General features: G+C 44.9%; 1 protein-coding gene and 1 long non-coding RNA gene across 4 annotated transcripts in view; both read left to right on the forward strand.

The window, feature by feature from the left end:
• The first annotated feature begins 803 nt into the window (after positions 1 to 803).
• On the forward strand, positions 804 to 17,832 carry LOC142062581 (uncharacterized). Its single transcript, XR_012662485.1, has 3 exons — positions 804 to 892; positions 15,886 to 15,963; positions 16,550 to 17,832. It is a non-coding gene; the product is annotated as an uncharacterized LOC142062581 (long non-coding RNA).
• A 3,686-nt stretch (positions 17,833 to 21,518) lies between these two features.
• SMG1 (SMG1 nonsense mediated mRNA decay associated PI3K related kinase) overlaps positions 21,519 to 27,771 on the forward strand; it is a 66,277-nt gene continuing 60,024 nt past the window's right edge. Inside the window, exon 1 of one of the 3 annotated variants that reach the window (XM_075105152.1) lies at positions 21,519 to 21,779. In XM_075105152.1, coding sequence (XP_074961253.1) covers positions 21,691 to 21,779 — 89 coding nt within the window. In that variant the 5' untranslated portion in view covers positions 21,519 to 21,690. Of the gene's footprint in view, positions 21,780 to 26,620; positions 26,650 to 27,771 lie in introns of those variants that run through there. The other 2 variants (XM_075105156.1, XM_075105155.1) reach the window with 2 other exon arrangements.

The following is a 27,771-nucleotide window of genomic DNA, read 5'->3' on the forward strand; positions in this document are numbered from 1 at the left end:
GCCCTCTCCCCAGCTGCAGAGAGGCCGTTTCCTCTGCAGTGAACTTGAAACTTTGGTTTCTAGCTCTGCTGTTTCTCTATGTGTGTTTTCTTGTGCAGGAAGGAAGGTCCTGGAAAAAGTGAGCAGGTCAGTACTGGCTAGGAGAGGCTGGGAGCTGCCTGCTGCTCTTCAGACCTCACTACCTTCTCCTGGGGCTTATTTTCGGTAACCAAAGGAGCCGATTCACATCATGTGTGTGGGCTGCAGGTGGAAACACATCACCTGCCATGACAGCTCCACCCCCAGGCTCGTTAACTGCAGCTTAAGGGGAGTAAGGCAGGGGGAAGAGGAAGTACCATTACAGGCACCTCTAAGGGAGGTGCTGTGAGATCTGGTGCAGAGATTTGCAAGGCTGGTACTAAGGGCTTTATGCTGCTCTACCAGAAGAAATAAGGCAAGAGAAACCATGGTAAAGGTGCTTGCCTGGGTTAAGCTTGTCCTGGTCCCTGCAGGTGTCCTTATGTGGGTGGCATGGGGCCCTGCTGATTGCTGGGGTGCTCATCTGCCTCCACTGGTTTGAACAGGGGGAGGTTTAATGCTGTTCTGTACTCAAGCAACTTTGTTTATCAGCTCCCTGTGATCTTGGGCTACTGTTTTAAAAGAAAGTGGTATTTTGAGGAGTAAAACATATTTTTGGATGCATTATTTAAAGCAACAGTCATCCTTAAATGTGGGGTGGTACCTGCCTGGACTTTCCTGTTCCTGTGGTTGGTGTTGCAAGGAGAGGAGGAGGCTGTTGCCCAATGCCTATGACTAACACACCCCTCCCTGGCCACAGCTCTCTTGAGGAGCAGGCACCCTCCACTGTACCCTAGTCCTGCTGGAACCTGGGATGACTGGCATGGGGCTTGGCGTAAGCAGACCTGGGTCAAAATAACCCTCGGGAAAGGGAGTGGGGGGCTCTTTTCAGCCTGATAATTTCCGTGATGTGGTGGAGAGGGGCTCCTGCTCCTGGAAAAAGGAGGTGCTCAAGAAATTTCTTGCTGCTGAAAGAAATGCCTGAGAGGTGGTTGCAGGTGGCTACTGTGCTGGCTTCAGTCATCATTTAAGAACTATAAAATAAAAGAAACCAGCACAGAAGGGAGGTGATTCTTGCACTGTATCAGTTCCCTGGTGTGGTTTGTGCTGTGCCTCCCCCAAGAAAGGACTATTGGCCCAGTTTGGGCAGGACTGAGCCAGTGGGGAGAGTCTGTACTTGGGCTGGCTCCATCCTTGAAAGGAGGGCGATGTGTTGGGGGCCAAACAGGTAAAATGCAAGGCTGTCTCCTGCCACTTCTCTCTCTTCTGGACTCAGAAATTCAAATGTTCCTGTATAAAGGATATGTACACTTTTTCCTGTGCTTTGGCTTATTTTATATTCTGTCCCTGTGTGAGGAGGAATGCAAACTGACTTCAGTACAGACCAGCTACAAAAGTGATTTCAACTGTCTGGAGCGATAGACTGGAGAGATGGGGGGTTGCACATGCTCTGCCTTTCATTTATATCAAAGTCATAGTCAAATTGCTCCTTTTAACACTAGATTTGCTCAGGACCTCCTTCCCCTATTGGGCGAGGTTCCAGTACAGGGGAAAAGGCCATCCTGATGCCCTGCAACCTCTCCAAAGGGCTGCTGGCCAGGGATGCTGCTGGGGGCCTGCGCCCATCTTCAGGTACAGGCTGGGGCTGGATGCACAGAAGCAGCATGTCAGGGACAGCCACCAGTGCTGGTCCCTGCTGCGATGCTTGTCCCTGGGGAAGTCCAGAGGAACTCGCCTGGTCATCAGAGGTGTCTGCAAGCAATGGCAGGGAGGGCAGCAGTAAGAAAAGTGACGTCACCTGCTATGGCTGCGTGCTCCGTCTTGCCTGCTGGGGACTATTTTTAGCATTATCTCAAAAGTGCCTCCTTGCCAGGGTTTAGTTGCTTAGCAGCCGTCTCACAACTGGTGTGATTAGGATGGGAGCAGGCTGTTATTACTGCATGTGTGTGGAGATTACCTTGCAGTTTCCACCTGGTTGCTGCCCGAAAACCTAGCAGCTCTCAGGTGTGGTGGGGTTGGGGTTTTCTGCCCCAGGGGCTGATCTCCTGTGTGCAGTGGTGACAACTGCCACCAGCCTTGAGGGGCTGCCTGCATCCCATGTCCTGGCTCACCCCTCTGGAGCAGTGGACCCCTTCCCCGTGGGTTTGCTCTGTTTGGCAACAGGCATCAAGAAAGGGGCTCAGGCTCAAAATATGCCTCTGTGGAAGTCCTCAACCCACAGCCAACAAAACGTGGTGCACAAAAGACTGGCAGAATGCTTTGTTTATTCTTTGGTGAGCCATTTTACTTTCAGATTATCTGTTTCCTCTGACACATATAGAATTGCATGTTTCTAAAACTACCTACTAGAATTGCTGGTGTCTGAGAGTGGAATTGTGTTTGTTGTAAAGTCAGTGATACCTCTCAGCCATAATAGGGCTCTCGGAAGACAAAGGGAGTTATTTTCTCATATTGAAAAGTTTGGTACTTAAATTATGTCTGCTCAAATTGATTAAATCAGATTGCTGAGCCACAGATAACCCTATAAATACATTAAGTTGAAGAAAAATTTCTTTTAAGTCTCCATGCCCTCACAGGCTCCCTTTAAAGCTGGAAAAGCCTGAAATGAGTTACTGTAGGCACAAACACAATACACAAAAGTTGTAGGAACTGGTTTCCAAAATGACAGAAGCCCATGCTGATGCACAACTGTAAGCACGTCCCAGCTGCTGGCAAAGTGATGTCTGCACATGGAGACCACTGCAGCCTTCCAACAGTCAGAGTATTGCAGCTCCTCCTTTGAGTTACTACAAGAGGTTATTTAGACAACAAAGTTGTCCTTCAGCCTCTCTTCAGGGATGGTCTTGCTTAGTGGTGGTGTTGGACAGTGCCCCTTTGGGATGGCCACTGTGCAGAGGGGCAGCCAGCAAGGCTCAGCCAAGCGCCTGCCCCAAGGAGCCTCCATAAAGGGACAGACAGGTCTTGGAGGTTAGGTGGCAAAGACGGGCTTTTGTGGATGGGGAGAAAGGGAAATCCACCACCTTGATGCTACCCTTGACTGTGGTCTGGCCCTTAGTGCTCTCTCTCTTTTGAGCTGTTGTAGAACAAAAACTTCCTTAGCAGGGTCCCAGCTGGGGACAGCAGCCCCTTATTAGCACCTTTAATCCTTCTCAAATTCCAGGATAGTACAAATATTTCTCAAGAGTGATCAAAAGCTTGCACATGGACATGGAACAAAACTGGAGATTGCATGAAGAGGATAACTAGGCATAATCTGATAAACCTGAAAAATCAGGCTGAGGCTGTGTGTGCCTCCTGGGGCACATCCTGCTATTGTCTGCCCAAGACCCTCAAGGACATGTTGTAGCTCCTGTTCCTGCACACGCATCTCCTTATTGCATATGTCTGGATATATCTGGGAGTGCATCCAAGCTGGAGAGTGGTGGTGCAGAGCCACAGGTCTCTGAGCGCAGGCAATGGTGCTGTTGGGAATGTGAAGGCAGTGGGGAAGTGTGGGGAGGGCTGCCTGGGGTGGGAAGGTGCTTGATCTGGGCAGCTGAGGGAGGGAACGGAGGTGTGGTATCTCCTTGATAACCCACTGCCCAGTTATCAGAGAGGGACATGTCATTGCAAGGACAGTCGCTATTTCAGGAGCAATGCTGTCTGTGAGATAGAAGGTCTCCATCAGGCACCAGGGCCTGAATGCCACTGGCAGGAGAGGGCTTCTGCTATGCGTCAGAAGTTGTCAGAAGGAGTCCCATAGCATCCAAACCAGGGTCAAGAATCAGATTCCTACTCAAGGGAAGTGATCTCTGAACATCATCTGCTGTTTAATCTAGGGTAGGTTAGGCTGCTTTGTGTTTTATGCCCATGATCTCATCTGAAGCCTCTCCATGTCCCTGCTAGTCTGTGGGCAGGGATAAGAGATGGCAGCACTGGCTCCCAGCACAAAAACCCTGTGTGCATACCTATAGTTTATTGATTCAGCATAAAAGGCAGAAATCAAGTATGAATTCAGCCTTCTTTGTCAGCTTGGTCCACAGATGATGAATTTTTAGAAAGCCATCCTACATCCTTCATGTAACTGAGAGTTACGGGCCATGACTTTTGATAAACATCAGCCAAGAATTAACTAGCGTATGGGAATGGGGCAGTTGTGCATTTCCTGCAGGTGACAGTGACACCAAAAGCCTTTTTGGTGGTCTGTGTTACTAGCAAACTAGCTGGCAAGCTGGAACAGAGCTCAAACAGTTTGAGGAAAAGTAAAACAGTACTGCGCAAGAGAGTGCATTTTGGTCTGGTTACCATTGGCACCTTAGAGTAATCTTTAATCACTGAAAGATCAAACGGTAATTCCTGGGCTACTGGGAACTCAGCATTTCAGGAAAATTTTCTCTTGAAGCATGCTTGAGTGATGGAGCTGTTTCCTCTCCCTTTGCCCTCTTTAACTGATGTACGCTGAAGGATGCAGAACCAGTTACTAGGTTGTTTTTCCTGACCAGCCCGTGGAGAGGTGGATCTGCCAGAAACAGCAGTGATGGCCTGGGAGTCCTGTCCAAAGCAGCAAAATGTGGGTGCATGTTTCTACCATGGTCCCAAAAAGGCGATGGAGAGCCGGGTACTGCTGCGTCAGTGCTCCTGTTCCTCTGCAGCTACAGCTGGCTCATTTTCACTGTCTGGCACGTGTCCTGGCTGAATCAAGCCAGCGTGCGCCCAATTGTCTGCACAGGCATGCCCCGAGGTGATGCTGGAAAGGTTATTCCTTGGCTTTTTGCTCCTATTAGTCATGTTAGTGCTTGTGCCCATATTGATTATTTTCAGATGTTATGCAATGTTAAAGCGTGAAGTTAAAGTCCCTCCACCCTTGAGAGGCAGCGTGAAAGCACATTTGCGTGCTTTTCTTCAAAACATCTAAAACTAAAAACGCATGCATTTGCAAAAACAACCCCTCGCTGGGCCTTTTTACGTTTTTAATGAAACACTTTCTGCATGCAAAATCCAGTTGCCTCTCGCTCTGTGTGACAGTGTCTTCACTCTGCCACCTGCTGCCAGCTGCTGCGAACATTGGCTTCACTGCAGCCAGGTCTAGGCCTTGGGATTTTTTCTTTATTGTAAAATAAATTTGAAATAAGAAATAATATTTGTGTGTTAGGGCAGAGATTTATCCTGCTACTTGTTTGCTTAATGCTCTTTGGCAAGCATGTCAAGAGTGGGAAAGGAAATTAGTGTTAACGTTTGTCACACATTTCATAATGTTACATATAGAAAGGTAAATGCCAAATGTACATATGCCATTTTATAAATAAATGCTTCTGGCAAGGAAAGGCGTTTTCTACCCAGTTATGTGGCCTTTTTCATGTAAATGTTATGAATGTGTGGTAATATTTGGCCATCTGCTGATGGTAGTAAGAATTGCATGGGCATGGAGGAACGGAGCCCCTTCATGCTGGCTTCTGTGGGGGCCATGGCCAACTCTGCTGCTGCGGGCGGGAGGAGGGATCATAGGGACCCCAACACACTGCAGAGGTCCTGGGATCTGCCCTGGATGTGGGTGACAGCCTCATCCAGACTTCCTGACATCAAAAGAAACCTAAATCCAGGTTTGGGATTACCACTTAGGTCTGGACCCTGCTGGCCTGTGCCAAGCTTTCCCCGGGCTGTTGACCACTTGTTACCTTCAATGGCTGGAGATGTTTCTAGAAAAGCATTTGCCTAATGTCTGTAAGCTATAGGGTCATGGACTGCACCTGGGAACAAAACCAGGGCACAATATCTGGGTGAGAGGAAAAGGAGAGGTGTGAGAAGAAACAAGGGGAGATGAGAAAAACACAAAGTGGAAAAGGTCTTAAAGAGAAGGTGGGAAAGTCTTGGTTTATGTGGTTGAGGCTGTGTGAAGGAGGAGATGGAGGTTGAGAGTAAGGAAAAGCTGATGAGGGAAGACATGGATACAAGAAAAGGAGAAAGGCGAGGAGCAGTGGAAGTGATGAGCTCTTGTCAGAAAAGAGAAGTTAGAATCTGCTGTCCAGGTCATGATATATAGGAACTTGTCCTTTGGAAGTCCCCTGTGCTCCCCCTCTGTCCGCACAGGCTGCGGGGCTGGGTGGAAGAGGGGAGGGTGCAGGACTTTCCTGCTCCTGTCCAAGCCCTGCCAGCACCAGTATTTGTATTGCACACCTTCTCATCTCGTTGTGCTTGATGGGCAGTGGGATACACTCTCCCTGCAGGGGCCAAGTGGGGCATTTCAGTGCCCTTCCAGCCTGCTGGCTTTCCCCATGGATTGGGGAAAACAGTGGGTTCAGGTCTTACACTCACAAACTGGAGTCAGTCCGGATGAGGAGTTGGGGCAAACACACTGTGCACTGGCATGATGGCAGGGACATGAGACTGACAGCAGAGGTACAGTCTGACTTTGCCTCAACTCCATTTCAGAACTGAAAGAAGTTGGTTAAAGGTTTCATCGCTGGTTTTGTTTTCCTTTTTCTCTCTGAGACCACCTACCCCATTTCATGTGCCTACACAGACTGACACTACAGTGGGCCTGGCCAGGGTGGACACAGGGACATGGGTGCTCTGACTGTGTCATCTAGGAGATACCTGCTGCTAAAGCCTTCACAGTCCTTTCCTCCTCTTCCCTCATCACATGCATGTATTGCAGGATATTGGTATTGTGCTGTACAAAAAAGGTTGCATAAGGGGATGTGATTTTACAGTCTTCCCAGCAGAAGGCAGTCAGGTGAGCTCTGACAATACTTGATTGTCTTATCCTCCTCCCATCAGAGAGAACTTTCAGAAGTTCTCACCCCTGCCACCCCACAAAAGGTACTGAGGAGGTGTTTTAGGAGGTGACAGAGGACTTGGCTTTTAAACCCACAGAAATACAGTGAGTCAGGAAAGGTTTCTAGAAGAGACAGATAATACTGCAGCTGTTTTCTTTTGATCTTTCCTAAACATGTTTGTTAAATCTCCTTCTACTGAATTGATCCTGAATTTTCTCAGTGCAGGCAGTTTTGCCCTGCGAGCCCACCCCAACAGACAGGAGCATCTGGCTTTGTTATAACACCAGTCCCACCTGTATCCATCAAACACTGAGTCTCAGCTGTGGGTTGTGAGCTGGGAAGAGAGGACCATGTCCTACAATAAGAGCTAGAATTGGGTAAGGGAAGGTGACAAATACATGGTAGGGATGCTGAATTAGTGGAGTTCAATAGGAGTATGGTCCCCAGGCTGGCCAGCACTGAGAACCTCTGGCATGAGGAGCAGTCTGCGGGGCTAGTGTTGCTGCTGGTCCAGCTTTCTTCAGGGAGAAGGATAAATTCTCATCAGCTGTCAAGTCATCACCTGAAACCCCCCAGTTCCTGGTTCAGCCCCAGGGTCATTCCACTGCTACAATTAATTTATGCCAGGAAGGGACTCTGACTGCAACTGTAAAAAATGTTTGGTGTTTGGTTTTTGTTTTACTTTCAGCTATCAGCAGTTTGAAAACCACTTCTATGTTTGACAGGCAGTGTATTGACTCACTTCTGCTCATTTGCTTTCCAACTCAGTTTTTCATTTCACAATTCTCAATCTCTCACCAGAAGCTATTCAAGTTTGTGCTCTTTCTGTGACAGGGCCCATCCTCAAACTAAAAATTGCACATTTTGGACAAGAGATGTGTGCTCCAAGGCTTACAGCTTGTCTTTTTATAAAGACCTGAACAATTTGCAAAATTTGGATCCAGCTGCTGTTCCAAATGAATGCAGCCAAGACTGTATTAGGCAGCTCAAGTACAGCATTGTAGCCATTTTGCTGCAGTACTATGTTTTTATGTCAGCTAAGAATGAAAGATAAGCCTGACTTATATTGAAAAAATTGGTGGAGACAGCATAAAGATGAGCGAGGTACTTGTGTTAGAGGTATGGGGACCAGTTCCCTGTTAGGGGACCCTATAGGGGAGAGCCTGACTTCCAGGGGTGGGATGTTCCTTTGGCCAAAAATACTGTGCAATTCTTTCATCCTGCTAAGTGAAAAGCTTTCTGCTCTCTCTCTCTCTCTCTCTCTCTTATCACAGTCCTTAATTGTAAGTGAAAATCCACATGTAGCTGAGATCTGCCTGTGGCCTAACAGCGTTCATAGCAATTGTATTCCAATTTCCTCTCTTATTTGATAGTTTAATAATATCCTGAGTTGCATTTAATGCTACTGCCACATCTGGTACAGATGAGTATCGATCCCTTACAAAGCTGGAGGTTGGGATATTAATGAAGATATTCATTTTTTCTTTTATGCAGAGTTCATTGTTTATTTGTTTTGTGTTCCCCTTTCACATCCACATCTTCTGTTTCTTTTTCAGAGTTGCTTTTTATTTAATTGAAAGGGAGAAGAAAAGGCAGTTTCTGTGGGCTCACATTAGTGTTCCTGACCTACACCCTCTTGGTCCTACTTACTTGTAGCTCAACTGAAGTCGAGTTGACATACAACCCCTGTCGCTGTATCAGGTTGGGCCATATTGATCTTTAAATACAGATTCCCCTAACTTCAAGGAGAATATTTGACCTCTGAAGGGCCTGAACAGCCCCCCTAGCCTGGAATGGTAAAGGTGTTCTCTGTGTTTGCCACGGGGAACCGCTGAGCTGTATTTCATGCCATTGCTCCCTGCTCCAGAGGTGGCTGTGTTGCCCCAGGTCGGAGAGCTGCAAGGTTAAACTGAAGCAGACACAGAGTCATTTCTTGCCACAAGACAAATGGTATTACTCACACAGCACGAACAAGATCTATCCCAGGCTTATGAAGTCCATCAGCTTTACAGACATGGATAAAAGGCATTAAGGAAATATCCCTTATTTTTTCTATGTGCTGTCTTTTGTGGGACTTGCCCATTTGCCGGGTTTGCGCTTTCATGCTGAATGCATTTTGAAGTTCTCTTCAAGTGCTATGAATTTAATTGGCTTCACAGGCAGGTACCTTGCGCTACACAGTCTGTCTTGTTGGCAGCCTGTGAAATATTTTGCCATTGTTCTTTTTCATTTGGCACACAAGTGCCTGCACGCAGTGTCCAGAATAGTCAGGTCCAAGTCACAGATGACATCATGGTTTCTGGAAGAAAATTTCCTCAGGGAGTAGGGACAGTATGCGCAGCTTTGGGCTAACTACAAAACAAACCCACTTTTGTGTAGAAAATTAAAATATGCTTAGAAAGATAAAAGGGAACAATGACGTTGACTATTAGCAGAGGATGTGTTGGATGAGCCCAAAGTCAATGTGATTTTACTTTACACTGTACCAGTGATTACATTTGTAGGATGAGCCCCAGTTCTCACTGAATTCGTCCTTGTGCCTTGGTGGCCCTTTCCCTCTTACAGGGGCAAACTGTGGTCCAGAATGACCTGCTAGGATTCAGCAGCAGCTGACCTGAAGGAAGGTAGGGCTCCTCAGCATGCCTCCTGTCTTGGGAAGCTGCCACTTCCAGACTAGAGCCTGCCAGGCCCCAGGTTCTGACTGTGGGTTCCCTTTTTCTTCTTTTTTTTTTTTTTTAAGGCGACTGCTGGTAGCAAATGGTAAAAGCCCTCTTTGCTGACACTGCTGCAGGACGACTTGGAGATTCTTCCTGGTTTCCAGGAAACATTGAAAACTCCAAGGCAGAGAAGGGTCAGCTGTGCGGGAGGGAAGAGGAACACAGCAGGAGCTATTCAGCTGTCCTGGGACATTTGCATCCTTCAGCTAATAACTGAAGTAGGGTATAACAATGGAATTAATTTTAAATTTCCTAAACAATCAAAGAGCAATTACTTCCTTTAATTACAAGCAAGATGGGGGAAACAATAGGATTTAATTTCAATAAAATATCAACCAACTCAGCTATGATTTTTATTTAATACAAAAGTGACAGAACTTCCTGCTTTGTGATACTCTACGTGCCTGAAAATACCATGCTTTCTCCTCATCATTGGCATGATAAACCTTGGTATGGACTTTGCTTAATACTCAGCACCTGACTGAAAAATAAACCAGGGCCCTACATTTTTTTTTAAATTATAATCCCAAGTCTGTACAGTAGTATTTTCTCTCAGTGCCAAAGTTCACTGGGAGAACCTGGCACTAAGTTGAATGATACCCTGTTTAGTTTGGTATTACTTATTATTTATATTTTTTTAGACACCCCCAAGTATCGTAGTTCCTTTACAGAGCACACAGCTAACTTGATGTCTCCCTGGAGGGGCTGAGGGCTCAACGAGGGGGATGTGAGGTGGCCCTTTGGGTACTCCCAGGCTGGAAAAACTTACTGAAATCTGGGTAAATAGAAAGGGAAATGAGAGCAAAAGTAACAGCTGGATTAGTTGGCTGCTGGAGCACTGCAGGCGAGCTGGTAAGCGGCACAGCTGTAGAAGAGTTTTGGCTTGATTCTTCCTGCTTTTTTGCCTTTGTAGTTGGTTGGTTTTTTTTTTTGCTAATATTTTTAGCATTATTTCAGTTTGGTAGCATTTAACCTTGCTGCTATAATAACTGCTGCAAAAATTGTCATGAGGGAATTTATTCTGTCATTGTAAATACATTTGTACAGCATGAAATAAAGAAGGCCTGAGGCAAGCTATTGAACAACAAGGAAAAGACAAAATATTGACTCACCAATTCAGTAAGCATCAGCTGCCTAGTGTGCTGAACAAGGCAGGGGTCCTATAAGAAAAATCTCCCTTGATCATATTATTAAGGAATATCTCATAAGGCAAAGAAACAGGAAGACTGGGGACAGCTGCGTGGCCTATAGTAAGCCTGATAATTTTTGGATACTTGACTTTGCAGCATATGAATACGTAAAATTCATACATAATTCATACAGGTAGGCAAAGGAACTGATATACCCAAATTTATATTTCCGATTCAGGTAAATCAGTGGGATTTTCATTCCTAGTGTTAGTAGTTTCATTCATTCTCGTCTTCATGCTCATTGCTTTTGTTTAGAGTAGCCCCATCCGATGTCCTGAGTCACTTCAGAAGAGGAGGACACGAGGATCCAGCTTTAGCTTCTCCAGGCAGTGCTCTCAGTCCCATGCCTTGGTTGTTGTCAAGGAAACATATCTCTGGCATATATCTTCTCCGTGGTTTCTCTTCTTAGTATGATTTTCCATTGCTATGGTGACTATCAGAAACTCATTTAGCAACTCCCAGTGCCCCACAAGGAATGTGTATTTCATAACTCACTGCTCAGAACAAGGAGTGCTCTTTAATTTTTGGCCTCTCACCTGCACTGTCCAGCCTGGCTATGCCAGGGACTGTCTGTGCTGAGGCTTTCTGAACTGACACAGCACAGCTCGAAGGGCAGGGCTATAAAAAGGTGTCATCAAAAAAGGGGACAGTTTTGAAGCTCAGGAAAACCTTGCATGTGGGAGGCAGCCAAAGGCTTGCTCTGACTATTTGGTATGACTCTCCAAGTCCAAAACCATCTTATTCTCCAAGTCTTCAGCTTGTGTTCTGCTGAGTTCTCATGCCATTGCTATCTCTGTTAAAGAGGCCATTTCAGATCAAAGAGTAAGTGTTTGCATGCTGTACGTGAACTGTAGCTCTGGAGACCTTAAGGATTTATTAAGTAATTTATTTTGAGGAGACATAATTACAGGAAACACTATTAAGAGACAAGTCTCCAAATAGCAAGAGGGACTGAACTTGCTGGGATAAGAGCAGAAGCAGCTCATAAACCTGAGGATTGGGGCAGAGAACACAAGTATGGTAGTCTTTCACGAATACTACATGAAGCAAAACAGATGAAACCAAGGAAAATCCCTAATAATAACGGTAGGGCAAAGAGAGGGGAACAGAACCACTCTGTTGGCCGCCATTGCAAGGCAGGAGAGAGGGAACCATGCAGGTGGGGCTGGTGGCATGGAGTTATGCAGTGAGAGGGAGGACCTGTGGCTTGGTTTGACTGGCTCCCAAGACTGTCGGCATCCTGACGCTGCAGCTGAAGGCTGCATCCCCGTCAGGGCAGTACCTGAGTTTGTCAGTCAGGTGGTGGCACTTGAACTCCCAGAGAGTGGTGGGGCAGTTGTGCTAGAAGCAGCAGCATCCCAGCGATAGACGTGGCAGTAGCAGGCTGGAGGAACACAGCCACGTGCTGGCGCTGCGCGCTCAAACCACTTTGGGCAGTACAGATGCGTAGGCTTTGCTAAGAAAACCAAGACATAAGAAAGGTTATCATTTGGGGTTTACAACAGCTGGTACATAGGAAAGTGGACACTGCTGGGCTGAAGGGCCAGCAAGCAGTGGGTTTGAGCACACCAGAGTATGTATCTTCCTTCTGAGATAGGAGGGAGAATAATCCTTGCCACTTTGTCCAACAGGGACTTAGTACCATGGGAAGACCCCTTTCAAAGTGGATGCAAGTGAGGAGACAAAATTTAGAAATAGATAGGGCAGCCTATAAAATAACAAAGTTCCACATTCAGGATGGGAATTATAGCCCTTCTCATGAGCTCTGCAGTTCATGCTGAGATGGCAGCTGAGGCTGCAGTTCCCAGCTCCCTGCCCTATTTCCCCACTCCAGTGCACAGTCTGACATATTAGCATAATCCTCAATTCCAGTTTGCATTAATATGTCAGTCTTTGCCCTGCAGTAACTCAGGAACAGATATGCTGTCATTTGACTACTGGGACTAGAAAGCCACAGGAGGGCTTTGAGAGGGGGACAGTAACTCCATTACTCTCCTTGGGTAAATCAGAGCCCACCCGTACCCCAAAAATCTGTAAATAGCCAGATAGTCTCCAAATTGCCACTTAGTGCAACACAGAGCCATAAATATTCAGCAGATACTAGGAACAGCTGAACCCAGGTAAAAGAACCTGAATGTATAAATAAAATTAAGTAATTAATCAGTTCAGGCATTTTACAAAAATGTACATAATATTTACATATTTTACTAGGGCACATTATTTGTAATGAAGTAGGGTTTGGGGAACCAAAAGGAATCTCATATACTGTGTCACTTACTCAAATCGTTCTCTATCCGCCACTGGTTAAAAAGCCAGTTGGTTACATGTGAAGCTGCTTTAAGATGCTGATGTGCACCTCCCTGATGTGTATTGGGCCACGTTTACCTACGCTGGGCTGTAGCCAGCTGAGCCCAGCGCAGAGCTCTGCCAGTATGGGAGGCATAACTCGAAAGTACTGTCAGCATTAGGGAGCCAGCGTGCTGCAGCTGACACACTCAGTGGGGAGCGAAAGGAGAAGGGATGTGCATTAAAAATCTACCCTGTACAATTGATTTTAGTATGTCTTAGATGTGATGGGTTGCTTTTTAATTTGCTTCAGTGTACTTTTTAATCTTAGGAAGTTCAAAACTTAAAGGATATGTTTCATTCAAACTTAGATGTTCTTTTTTACAACTCGGATTCCAGATTTGAAGGAAATCAATTATGTTGATCCAGCTAGTGTCTACAGAAATGCATGTGTATGTAAGTATGTATACACCATACATGCAAATGCATTTCAGAGGGGTACCTATGCCCAAACAGCAATAATTACCTGTGCAGCTCTGGTTTGTACCACTACATTTCTCAGTGTCACTTTTTTGTCTCATCATGGGTTTTCTTCTCAGTGTTTAAATGCTTAGCTTGTTCTTTGGCTGTGTGTTAGCAAAAGCATACAGCCAGGATCTATGGATTCGTGAACACGTCATTATGGGGTTGGGGGACTGGGTCTGCATGCTTGGAGCTGAATTCCATTTATCTGGAGAGTAGGTGTTTAACTAATGGACACATCAGACATGGAATAAATGCAGGGCAGCTTCTAGTGTCAGTGTTTTACAAAAACATCTGAATGAATGGCTGAGAGAGCAAAACATTCTGGTTTTATATTCAGTGAACAGAAATAACAAGAAAAAGCACCATGACGAAGCACTATCCTTGTACATTACTGATTATTTCAAGGTTGATTTTATTCATTCTGAATGATCACTGTATCTGCAAGACTGAGGAACAACAAGTTCAAGGAAGCGAGAGAATTAAGTCATTACAAACCATAGGTTGAAAACAATCCAGTTAATATCTTAAATAAGAATTTAAAGGAACTTATTTGAAAGACAAAAATAAATATATGTCACTTATCAATTACTTTCTAGCTGAATGAAAGGCTGATCGTGTTTGTTGTAAGGCCTCTGCGTTAAAGGACTGTAATGCCACTGTGTACATTGGTTGTACAAGCGGTGGTCCAAGGAGGACAGCTGTGCTACAAGGAACAGGGCAAAAGCATAGCATAAACTATGGTCTAGAACAACAATGGAAGAGAGAAAGATGAGGAGAGATACGTGCTCTGTTTAAGGGCTCATTCTGCTTCAGATTATGAAGCTCCTGCTGACTTCAGGCTCTTGGACTCTTTGATAGCAAAATTATTAGACAATGTTATGTTGTGCTCCAAGATCCCAACTAGATCAAGGTCTTACTGTGCTTAACATAAGGAAAGATATAATTCCTGCCTGGGAAGCTTTTCAATATACAGAGTTTTATAGAATAACATGTTTTTTACAGGAGAAATCACAAGTATTGGGGACTAAGGAGTATCAGTTACATGTAAATCACCAAAAAAAATGTTGAAAGAACATGTCAATACTGCATTATGAGATCTGCTGTCTGTCTTCTATTTATTTCTGATTTAATTCCTGGATTTTTCTCAGCAAACACACAGAAACTGAATTAAGAGAACTTTCTGAAGGCTGCAAAAGCAAAGCTTGCAAATTGGGAAAAAGTCAGAATTCAGGTTGACTGGGAATAACGTACGCTTTTTATGCACAAGAATGCATATTTTTTCATCCTGGCCTGGAGATGAGTCAAAGCTGTGTATTGAAGGAAGCTGTGGTTTGTAAGGCTGTTGTTAGAGAAGCTGGAAATTGTAGTGATTTAGATAGGGCACTACAGGAAGATGATCTGGTGGTTATAATGCACGTATGTAATTTGGGAAATCAGATTCTCTCTTACATAATGCTAGACAGCTCTCCCACACCTAGATTTTCACAGGCTCAAATACCAAGCCTTTGCACTGAATGTATCTGGCAGTAGAAGGCAATTTATTCTCATCCGATTCAGCTTGAATTGAGTCATTATTTAGACATGGACACAGCCTTTCTCACAAAAATAACGTGCAGTAACAACTATGCAGGTGAAATTTCAACCAACTAGTGCCTGGGGCCTCAATTTCTCCTGTGGAGACTTTGAACCCTCCTGGGTTTGCTCTAGATAGTGCCAGGTGACTGTGGCCACAGGGATGCCTGTCCTCTGCAGTGCCAAGCAGAAGAGCTGTGGCTGAGCTGGAGCAGAGCAACTTCTGCTGCTGCTGACCCTGAGTTTACCACAGCTTTATCCACACACCACAAACGAAGGAGTCCAACTCCATTTATTTTATGCTGAGGAGTGTTTCTCCACCCTGGTAGCATGTTATCATGCAAATATCCCGAGGTGTGAAAGACTCTGTCTTTTTAGCTGGTTTCTTATGGAAGCAGAAGCTACACGATCACCAGGTGGGCTGTGGGTCCTCTGGTAATAACTGTCGGTCCCATTGCCAGCTCTGTGCTCAAACACTTCAACTTGTGAGTTTCCACAAAAACACCCTTCAGGACTGTGAAAAAACTTATGTGGGACTTGAGAAATGTGTGCAGAATTTACAGGTAATCTTGTACGTCACGTATAAAATCAGTCCCATGGAAGACCGCCTGGGTTGGAGCAGTGAACTCTGGTGGATAAGGACCTGCTGCTTAAATCTCTGAGTCTGGCCCCATGGCTCCACCCTTTTGTGTGCTGATACCATGCTTTTTTCTCATAAAGGCTGGTTATCGAGTTGTCACTCAAAGTATGACCCAAGTGACATCTCTAGTGATATTATCAAAGTCTTTTCCAGGGGCTTCAAGGAAAGATGGGGAGACACGGACTTGGTAACATTGAAACCTGGAACACGTTAACAAACAGGTAAGAAAATAAGCCAAGAAAAAGCAGTTAAAATTAGAGAAGATTAAAGGATAAATACCTTGGGGGAGTTTACTGAATGTTTTACATTTAATTGTACTGCATGTCTTAGACCAATTTTTCTTTTATTTTTCATAGCACTCTACTATCAGCAGTAAGCACCAAACTGAGCTAAATTAACAAGTTGGATTCATTACACCATCCAAACAAATTTCCCTGGGCTTATTATGCCTTAAGGGCTTGATACTTTCCTGGCAGCCTCTCTCAAATTATTCCTTCAACAAACATGACATAAACTCTGGTCTGTAGAGCATGAAAATTTATGTGAGAGATCAGTTATTTTAACAGATGGAAATTCTCAGATTCACCAGAAAGGTGAAGCATCGAGTACACTATTAATTTCTCAAAAGGACTTCACAGTATAATAGTCTTGTACTGTTGGCATCCACGGTAAAATATAACTGCTTCTCGCTCCAACTGTCTTTTTCTGCAGTGCAGTACAGTGAACGCCAGCTCTGTTCCAGCATTGTGCAGCATTTCATAATATGCAATTGCTTGTAAGTCCTGATTCAGCTTTTCATTCTTGCAGGATGCGGTGTTTCTCATTAAGCTTCTGCCTGGGCTCTCCAGAAATAATGCAAGCAGCACAAATCTCCCAACACCTGCCAGTCAAAACAGCCAACTCTTGCAGCAACATGAACTAATCTGCAGCCACGCTGTTTGGCTTGCAGATAACAGAATGTCTTGGCCAGGACCTTGGGTATGGCACCATCTCATTGAACAGAAGAGCGAACTGCTGCTTGTGACACACATTTTATTCCGTATGAGTAAAAGCACATTTGATTCTCGGCCAGCGTTGCCTACCAATCAGACATGTGGCTGTTCCACAACGAGTTTGATCTTCAGAGATGTTGAGAGGGTTTTTTAACTGAGTTGCTATGATGCTGTCAATTTAACTACGTAATACGCTGCGTGCAGACTATGACTTTCCTGAAGCATTCTGTGTGACTTCCAAAACTCACAAAAAGATTGCTGCAGTTCCTGCTCTCCTGAAGACCAGCATGGAAACTACTGCCTTTGGCTATCTTGCCATTTTAACCCTGGTTGAAATTTAAGAGATGTAATGTGGCTGATTTTATTGACAAAAAATTTACTTTTCTACCATTTTTCCTGGTACATTTCAAGACCTACAACTGTTTTAGGCCATGTATTTTTCAGGCTAAAGTAACTGCAACAACGACCTGTTCAGGAGCCAGTCTCTTAAAGGGAAGTGCTCAGTTTATATATTATATAAGACTGTTGCTGGTAATATGTAAATGGTGTCTAGAACATTTATGAAAGCATATAGTTAATAAACAGAAAGACATACTGTTAAGAAACAGAAAATGAGAAACAACTTATACGCACAATGAAGGACTTCTATAGTCCATGATGTAATGAATCTAAAATGAACATATGTGACAGGAACGCAAATATTTACTGATATACTGTACATAATGCTACCTTACCTCAGAGATGTAAAATGCCTTAAAGATGTGATAGCCTTACAGAAATTCAGTAGAGCAAAACCGCAAGTTCTGAGAAAGTGAAAATATTGTATTTGTTGTACTGATTTAGAGGAATACTGTTCAGTAAAAGTTATCCTCTAAAAGACCTTGAGGAACTGGAGCAGATGGTTCCATGTGATACCCCACTTACATTCAAAGTGGTTTTATAAATACTCAGAAATGGTGCAATAATATTTCTCTTAGTATTTTATGTAAGAAAATAAGGTAAAAGATGATTTTTCCTAGTATTCAAATGACAGTGCATTTGTTATGGAATTCTAAAATGTAAGATTGACTTTTTTTGCACTAAAAAGATTTTCGACACAAGACCCTAGAATGGTTCAATATGCCTTGCTATTAGGACTATTTTTACATTGGATTTCTGTATTGATACACACCAAAGGATAAGGAAAAATTCCAGTTTGAGATGAAACAAGGTAGGCCCCAATGCAGACTGCACCATTTGTTCATGATGGACAGTATCGCTGCTCGGCAGTACAATCTCCATAGATCATCATACCTGCCAGCATTTTTAATGAAGAAAACAGTAGGAGTCCTGGGGGACCTACTGTGCATGCGCTGACGGGCTCTGCCTGCACCACAAGTACAATATGTTCTGGACACCCTGGGCTCTCTACGCCTGCACAGATTGGCCATACATCACATGTGCTTTGAGCCTGCTATGTCCAGAAAATAGTGTGTGGGGCCATTCGACTGAAAATCTGGTAGGTTACTGATAAAAACAGGATTCTGCCATCAAAGCAGTAGAATTGGCAGGTATAGGGAATAACTATTCTAGGAATAATTTATAATTTTAAAGAAGCATCCATCTGCCATATACAGGCTACAGGATCTTGGCGTCTGGTACTTCTCTGCTCTAGTTAGATACTGTGTTGCTCCTTGGCTTCTGTCCTATTTCCAGAAGAGGAAATAGCCTCTCTTTCCCTCTCATGGTTGGTGATTGTTTTTCTCTCAATCTGTAGCTTTGTTATGGATCAGAGGGAGCCAAGGGCCAAAAGTGACTTGTAATCCTCAGCATTTGCTGTTTTTTCTAGACATACTGCTTAGTAAGGAAATAAGCTAATAAGGGGTAAATGATGCAATATGGTGCTTACCGCTCCCTATTTCAGCACATTAAATACATACAATCTGCACTTTATTCCAACTAAAAATAACACTCAGATTAATACAGCTTTCTTTTATATATTAAATAGAGAAATCCTTACCATGAATTATAAAGCAGGAAAAGTGTGGTTCACAGTGTCTGTTACTCCAGAGTTCTGCATTAGGAGGGACGTGGACAGTTTGACGGAGTGGATTGAGCATACACCCAGGAGTGAGACAGGAGACATATCGCTGCAAATGTCATTGACTCATTCTGAGATTTAAGACAGTTCTTTTAAGTCCGTATATCTCTGTTTTGAGAGGGTCCAGATTTAAACACCTTATTTTTTAACAAGACTCAAGAATCTATGCTTTCAACTGATGTCAGTGCTGGCCACTAAGTATACAAAACTGAAGTCCCAAACTTGAGGAGAGAAAATTAGAAGGCAATTTTTAACATCCTGGCCTCAGCTTCCCTGGGTTTCTTCATTCAGAGAGTGGTGTCTGAATGGCCTTATCCATCTTTGCCAAGTGGCTGAAATCTGCAACTGAGAAAGTGCTATAGAAATAATTATTGCTCTATCTCACAAATCTTGATGAGTACTTTAACTATTATCCATAATACCGTTCAAGTTTCACAACATAGTCTTGTAGAAACAGGTCAAGTATATCTTCATTTGGCAACTATATAACATTTTACAGTTTTAAGGCTGTATACAACGGCAGTTTAGAAAGCTAGATATCACTGATCCATTTCACAAATGGAGACAACTGCACTGGGAAGAGGGATCTGCATTAGACTGCACAGAGTGCAGCAAATTCACCACTAGAATACAGGATTTCTGATACAAAATTTACCAGACACTAAATCAGTGGTTCTTAAACTCTTGATATACGCAGCCAGTTGTTGGCCATAGTATGCAAGCTTTCCTTCTTGCCTCCCCTTGCTAAATTAATTTGAAGGGTAGTTAAAAATACATTCCTAGTATTACTTTGCCTCTCAGGTGAATCAAGTTGTTACCATTGGGATGCTACTCAGTCATGAAATAAAAAGAAAGATCATCACCTGATGCATCACTACGGGCAGAGAATCTCCTAGACTATGTTTGAAAGGGTGAGCAAATTTGCAGCAAATATTGCTGCTACATTTATAAAAAACTAATTTTACCACATATTGTGTAATTCTGGATGTCCTTCTTGATTATAAACAAGGGGAAAAAAGATCTATCATGGCTCACGGAATTGGTGGTTTTTGCAAAACTAGTTCGCTGAAGATACATAAGTGCATGTCAGTTGAAAGAGTCTGATGAACACTGGATCAAATTGCATTATGGCATTACGTTGCAATGAAGCCTTGTGATACAATTTCTTTTTTTTTTTTTTGTCCTGAAATTGATTTTGAAAGCTGTACATGTCTTGCACACGTTGCTTATGGACTGTAAGCCAACAAGACCATGTCAGCAGGATGATGGCTGCCCAGCAGAATCCAGGGGAGGTGACAGTATGCCATCTGTCTTAGCTAAGTCACTGAAAGAACCGTGGCGTTTTATGCACAGGGGAATTTTAAAAGTCTCCTCAGGTCTTTCAGTGGCCTCAAATCTAGGATATTGTAATTTAAAAAGGAGTTTGATCTACCTGGTTCTCTTTGCTGAGTATCTAACCAAACTATTATAATTTTTCGTAACTAAGGAATTATGCTGCAGACAGGAATTGGGTTTATCAAATCAGCTAATGTAAGTTTCTAGGTCTTGCAGGAGAAATAAAAATAAGCCTGAGACAGTCTTCATATCTTTTTTGGGAAATGTACTTAGAATATCTCCCAAATTGAGGAGACACTTTTTCTCCCCTCAGTTCTGCCTGCCTTCCTGTTTACAGATAGGCTTTTCCCCCAATGGGCATCAAATGCCCTTCTAGCAAATGTGGTGACTGTTTTACATAGAAAAGTCATCCGGGCTTAGAAAGACACTATTTTGCTAGTCTGCTTTTGAAATGCATTTTAGCAGCTCTGAGGGAAAATGGAGGAAGAAGGAGAAACCTTAGGGGTTTAGTTAGTGTGGGGTATTAGTCAGCTTTTTGCTGACCACTGCCAAACATCAGACTCCTCCCTGGCAGTCATATATGGGTGACATGTCCTATTGGGGAGAAACGTGCGGATGAGGATCTGATCTATTCAGAGGGACACATCTCCCCGCAGACACTCCAGCAAGGCTTGGGGAAGCACAGACCCCTGCAGAGGGAAGGGGGGAGGATATCCGCAGCCTCTTAACAAAGCGACATGGGAGCAGGGCAGGGGTCCTCCAGCTCTGCTCAGGGCCTGGGAGCCCCGCCACCTCTCAGAGCTCAAGGGCCCCGGGCTCCACTCAGGACCCGATCTCTGGGATCCTCTGGTTCCCCTCCCACTTGGGGGACTGGGAGCCTCCGCCTCCCTCATGCCCCGGGGACCCCGGTCCCCTCAGAGTGCTGGGGCGCCTGGATCCCCTCAGGGCCCGGGACACCCCAGATCCCTTCACGCCGGTCAGGCTGGGATCCCCTGGCTGCCCCTACGCCCAGGGGCCCTAGGTTCCCCTCACAGCTGAGGGGCTGCGCGCCCGCCAACTGCCGCCGAGCCTGACAGCCCAGGGACCGCCGGCTCCTCTCATCACCCGGGGGGTGGGATCCCCCGTTGCCCTCCCGCCCTAGGGCAACGACGGCCGCCCGCTCCCCCACGCCCACTCACAAGGGGAACCGCCCGCGGCCCCGCGGGGCGGGCAGCACCCGGGACACCCCAGCGCCCCGCAGGTGGAAAAGCCCATCCCGTGGCTGGCGGAGACGGCCCGCCCCTGCCGCCCGCTCCCCGCCCTCCCGGCGTGCCCCGCGGAGGGGGCGGGCGGCCCATGTCCGCGATCCCGGCATGCCGCGCGGCCGGGCAGTAGCCGGAGCAGCCGCGTCCCCTCCCTCCGGTGTGAGACAGCAGCTGCCTGCCGAGCGCCAGTGAGGAGCCGCCGCCCGCGCCTCTCCCCTTCTTTCCTCCTTCTCCTCCGCCTCCGCCGCCCCTGTCCCGCGCCGCTGCCCGGCCGGCCATGCCGTCTCGGGCAAGGTAATGAGCCGCAGAGCCCCGGGGTCTCGGCTGAGCGGCACCGGCAGCAGGCAGCACTACCACCCGCGGGGCTGGAATGACTGGCAACCCAGGTGGGCAGGGCTGGGGCAGGGGGCGCGGCCTGGCCGCCTGCGGGGCGCGGGGGCCGGGGTAGCGGGGCGCTGCGGCTGGCGGCTCGGCCCGGCCCGGCCGCCGGGCCTGGGGGAGCGGAGCGGGGTGGCGCGGGCCGCGGCGGCTCGGAGCGGCGGCGAAGCCACTTCCTGGCTGTTGGGCCTAGGGGCGGGCGGGCGGCAGCTGCCGGGCCTAGCGCGGGGAGGGTGGCGGCGGGCCGGCCGCCGGGCCTAGGCGTCAGGAAAGGGGCTGGCCGCCGCCGTGCCCGGGCACGGAGGGAATTTCGGATCCCTGTCTGCGGGCGGCCGGAGACGGGACAGGGGGCGGTCTGTCACCGCGCGGGACTCGGTGGGACCCCGGCCCGGGTCCTGAGCTGGCGGGTGAGAGGGCTCCTTCCTCCCCCGGTTCTCCCGGTGTCCCTCCCCCCTTAATGTCCCTCCTTCCTTGGTCTCCGCGGCTCGGGGTGGCCGTAACGTACCTGGCCGGTCCCTGGTGCGTGTCCGCGGGCAGTGGCCGCCCACGCCGGGCGCTGGGGGAGGCCTGGCTGGAAGGCAGGAGCGCTGGGGGCCTGCCGGGGAGCGGGGGGCTGCGGCCGGCCTCATACCTGCGTTTTTTCACTCTCGTTTTCAGCTGGCAGTTAATCAGAGAATTACAGAGGCTGCAGAAGTGCTCTTAGTCTTTTGAGGGTTAACAAAATAGTACAGGATAGTTTTTTTTTTTCTTTTAATCTGGGGAAAATAGTTGATCTCTTGAGTAGGCTGAGGTGAGAGCTTGTACGATGTGTTAGGTTTTAAGGTGGGTTTATACCTGGTACTTCTTAGTAAGTGGAATTCAAAGTCTGTTGGCTACTTTAGTCAAGCATAGACAGTGTGTTTCAGGTCTTGATTACTTATATCTGGTGCCAGTGTATTTTCTGTGCCGCTCAGCTTTGGCCAATTGTTGTGTAGAACTTGTTAATAAACTTGCTGTTTCTTAATTTTTTTTTTAATGTGGAAGATTTGGGACTTTTTTAGTGGTTTTGAATGTTAACACAATGTGGGACCCTACTTTTAAACTTTCCAGCAAAGAACAAAGTAGCATGTGCTTGGGGATGTATGTACAGATGGCAGTGCTAGTCACATGTCATTTGGACTAGGAAAATTGGGTGGACGTGAAGGTAGATCTTATGAAACATAGATGTAACGTCAGTATTTACTGTGAAGGAAGCTTTCCTTTTGCTTGAACAGCTAGCAGCGCAGCCCCTAGGGCTAACGCTAGAGGCCATTCAATTCTTAATGGTGTGTGGGACGCGGTTATTTAAGTTCTAATTTCTTCTGTTATTGAACTACTTGGTCAAATAACTTACTGTTTTTTCTTCACTTAAAAACTTGCAAACCTCATTGGCAACATCTTCATATAGCATCTAGATTTTTTAGGGGGAGGAACTAAGAAGTCTGGTCTCTCTTTTACACCTTACCTACTACCTTGCTTCAGATTTCTGGGCTGCAGTCTGGAATTCTGGACCCTAACTCTTGCCCTTCTCACCTGGAAGAAAATCGATGTACATCTTATGTCTTTGCAGTGGATGGCTTCTATAAATGCTTTCTGGTTGGATATGTTAATTTGTCACAATTTAGCCTAAAAAGATAGGTCTACAGGGGCTAGGAAGCTGACTTTTTCCAATATAGCTTTGTCTGCAATGTTCAGTTGTGTTAGGGGTGAAAGTAAGAGTGTAGCTGCAGAAATGCTTTGCCTGGTGATAGGGCTGGTTTAAGAAGTTAGGCTGTTACCTCAGTGTCTGACTCTGGCCTGTTCCTCATGCGGTAGTTTGGTGCCTCCTTAGCTCTCAAGTACAGCTGCTGTAAACTGGGCTGCTAAAATAGCTATCCCAAAATCCACAGCAGAAATGAAAATCTGAAAGCATGAGAGAAGGCGTGGCAGACTAGGGGAGCTTCATAGCGTGGCTAGGGCCTAGTTCTCTTTCCATCCCACTGTGTGATTAGAGCTCCCGCTAAGAAACAGGTAACATGTCTTCACTGATCCTGTCACTTGTAAGAAATTAACTTTATCCTTTCCTTTAAATATTATTTTTTAATCTAGTGAGAGCGCCCAGGAACCAGAAATGTTCTCACAGTCCCAAACACAGAGCATATTTTTCTCTGGATGTTATGCTGAAGTTTTTTAAATCTCAGAAAGATAGTTTTGGTGATATAGAACCTGTGAATCTACACTAAGAGTTTAAAGAACGACACAGAGATTAAATCAGTCTTTGTTCTGGTGTTAACTAATTTTTAAAAGTGATTCACGTGCATGGTTGAAGGAAGATCTGTTATATAAAACTGGGAATGAGTGTTTCTTTTTCATTGATTGTTTCATGTATGCTCTTGGACAAACCCTACAACACAAAATATACCCACGTATTCTTTCCTTCCCCTTTCTTTTCTGTTGACTGTTAGTTTCGTTTAGCTTACGTGATGTTGCTGGTAAATGCTTTCTTGCAGGGTGTGGAAGAGGGAATGCATGTGGCCGAAGTAATGAAAACTGCAGTAATTGTAGTTGCTTCAAGTTCCTAAAGGGGAAAAAGGAACTGCTAAAGCACAGGTGTATTATCAGATGGATTGTGTTTTCAAACACACATTTTTGTGTGAGTAAAAATTACTAGATCGATTCTCACTACTAGGTCCACACACCTCTCAATTTTTAGTAATGCTAATCAGCATTGGGACTTGAGGTGAAAACAGTGTGAAATTGAAAGTTGAAGCCCACATCCTTCTTTAAGGGAGAGTCGTTTTTAATTAGAACTTGATTTTTTTTGTGCCCGCATGAATGCAGTCATATCTGTCAGATACGTGTGGACTGGCTTTCGTACAGTGTGTGTATTGATAGAGTTGTGTATTACAGAGGAAGAAGTTGTCCTAATATATACAGGCATATTAGTTTGTGTACTAAGGTGTACCAGGCTCTAAATTAATAGCAACACAAAAACTTTTTAGATAAATGTTGGATGTATGTGACGGAGAATGGTGAGGTGTTTCTGAGAAGGTTTGATAAGATCTTGTTCCCCCTCCTTCTAATATTTATAGCTTTCTAGGCCTTGACTACTTTTTTCTTTTCTTTTTGTTTGACAGATCTCACTGTATTTCTCCAAATATTTTTTCTGGGGGAAAAAATAAAGTCATGTCAGTGTGCAGATCTTGCGTGTGAGCAGTGTCAGTCCAGTAGAGTGCTGAAGGCTAATTATATACTGAAACAGGCCATACTTCCCCTTGATAGGAAATGCCCTGGGTGGCAAAGCAAGTTGCATGTGCTTGTGGTAGTACTAAGCAGGAGTGTGAGTGCAGGGTAGTAGGTTAGCGAGTGTGGGGTGCACCATGGCTTTCTTATTCTTAAGTGAACGTGCGAAAAAGAAGTAAAGATTCTATTTAACAGGACCTCTCTGTCTCTCATGTCATAAATGTAGGTTAGCAAGGGAGTATACAGCAAAGCAAAAAAGAAAATCTTTCGCATCTGAAAAAAGTTCCAGAAGTGTCTTATTAGGTTCCATACTGAAGTTCGTTCTTGAAAATGAAGTGTATGCTTCTCATGCAGTGTAAGTCAGTGTTACAAATTACTAATTTCTGTTAGCATGGTGCCTGCCAAACCACCTAGGTTCCTATGGGTCTGGACCTGATGAGACAAGACAGTTTTAAAATACAGCTCTCATTCCAGGTAGCTTATAACCTAAGCAGGAGAGCAGTATTAGTTAGCACTTCATAACTGAGGACAAGTACTCTGTGTTTAATTAGAGACAGAATAGGGGGTATTGGCAGGGAACAAAGAAACTCATCAGAGCAAATGGGCTAAGAAAGTGGTGGTTAGAGCAGCGCTTTTTGTGTGGCTGTGAAGGGCAGAGGCATGTCCTTCACAAAAAGCAAGCACTAGTTGTGGATATTGTCTGTTCATAATGCTGGATTAATACATTGAATGACAAGCAAGGTGATAGTGGGTGATGTATGTAAGGAAAGTTGAGACAGACTCTGTTTCTTCTCTGTTTGCATGTACAACAAGGTATGTAGAAATTTTTTTTTAGAAATAGGCTGAAATCTTAGTTTGGACAGGTCTGTAACTGAGACACCTGAAAGTGGATTACATAAAGATGTTTGAGGATGTTGCTGAAATTCCCTCAGAGTGGGTGTAGAGTCATGTTAAGATGGAAGTTGGTAAGCCTTCTCCATCTCTTCAGGGACAGTTGAGAGAGAGTGCAAAGAGATATATATGTACATGGCAGGGAGAGAGAAGAATAGTCTGTGGTGTTGAAGGCACTTAGAGAACAAGATGCCATATCACTGGTGAGGTGCTGTTGTGAAGAGGTCCGGGGACACCTTGGGAAGAGATTCAACAAGTAATTCTTGATCTCCTCTCACATCTGAGTGTGTTGAATATGCTGATAAGGTTGGGAAGGTATGAGATCAAAGAGTTTTTTTTGTAAAAAGGGGGAGTGTAGGTTTGTAATGCGAAAGCCTTTGTTTTTAATGAGAAGACAGAAGAGAAAGATGTGTGAAAGATGATGAAAGTATGTCAGTGTGAAGCAAAAGGAACTTGGAGAGCAGGTAGTCTTCCATACAAGAATAGCCATAGTGGGTCAGACCAAGGATTTAGCTAGCAAAATACCCAGTATCCAGAAGTGGCTATTGGAAGATGCCTATTGAAAAATCAGAACAGCATGCATGTATGTGGTACGTTCCCCTGACATTCCCTCCTAATGTCCGTCAAAGGACAGAAGGAAATTGGTGAGCTGCTGTGTAAGAAGGGAGTGATGCAGAATCAAGAAGTGATTTGAAAAACTACTGTGACTGCAGGTAGTTGTCCAGCAGTGGAGATGGCAGAATTGCGGTAGGAAAATAGTTAATTAGTTATTATCTTACTAGTAGAAAATGTGGCCACTCGCACTCTTGTTGTGCTCTCTCAACACAGGAGTAGAAATGAATGTAGGTTTTGGGGTGGGGTCAGCCAGGCTTGGGCTTGGCAAAATGGACCAAGTGATGATAAAAGAGCATGGCAGAAGGCTGTCATTGCTCTGCATGCCAGTGGAAGAAAGGGTGGAAACTTGTTGGGAAGCTGTTAATTTGAGTGGATACAGCGACTCTAAGTTTTTAAAATGTTTTTTTGATAAAGACTTTAAGTAATGAAGAATTTATCTGCATTATAGCAAATAATCTTGGCAAATAGAGCAGATAAGCAAGTAAAATTGACTGACTTGAACAATAATACAACCCATACAGTAGAGTTGTCTCAGAATAAATCCTCCGTGTAGATCCTGTACTTGGAAATAAAATCAAATGGAATAATTAAGTGGGTTTTTTTGTCTCAAAATAATGTCCATATGGCAGGGTCATTCTGAAAGAGCTACAGATAAAGAACAGTATACACCAGATTGTAACAGGTTTCTTGGGCAAAAATTCTTAAGGCTTCCATATAATTAAAGAAACATGATATATTTTTGGTCTCTTTTTCCTTTTTCTAGATGAAAAGATTTTTCTTTTTTAAAAGCCAGTTGTTCTCAGCCATGCTTTATTCAGTTGTACAAATTGGCTAGTCAAATCATGCTGATACTTTTGATGGAATGAGATATACACTTACTTTTGGAAAAGTCCAACTTCCCTTTTCTATGTCCCTGGGAAAAAAAATCAGCTTTTTCTTTCTTTTAAAGAGAGAACTAGTGTCTGTTTCTGCTTGTTTAGGTGGGTGAACTGTTTTCTTTTTCTGACGGATAAAGGCAGGTTAAAAAAAAACCCTGCAGAAAACTAAATGCAATCTCTTCTGTATGAATGATATTGCTAAAACAGTGTATGCAGGAAACTGGTGCTGGTGTTAGTGGTAATCAGGCAGCCTTCCACCCAGAACAAGGCACAGATGAAAACTGTCATGTGAGCTGGTGAAGTACTTTGCTTAGTCTCCATCAATGAGTGTTTCAGGTGGAAATAAAACAGAGTAGTGTCTCACGAGGTGGCAAAT

Source organism: Phalacrocorax aristotelis, chromosome 10 (assembly GCF_949628215.1).
Source record: "Phalacrocorax aristotelis chromosome 10, bGulAri2.1, whole genome shotgun sequence".
NCBI lineage: Eukaryota > Metazoa > Chordata > Aves > Suliformes > Phalacrocoracidae > Phalacrocorax > Phalacrocorax aristotelis.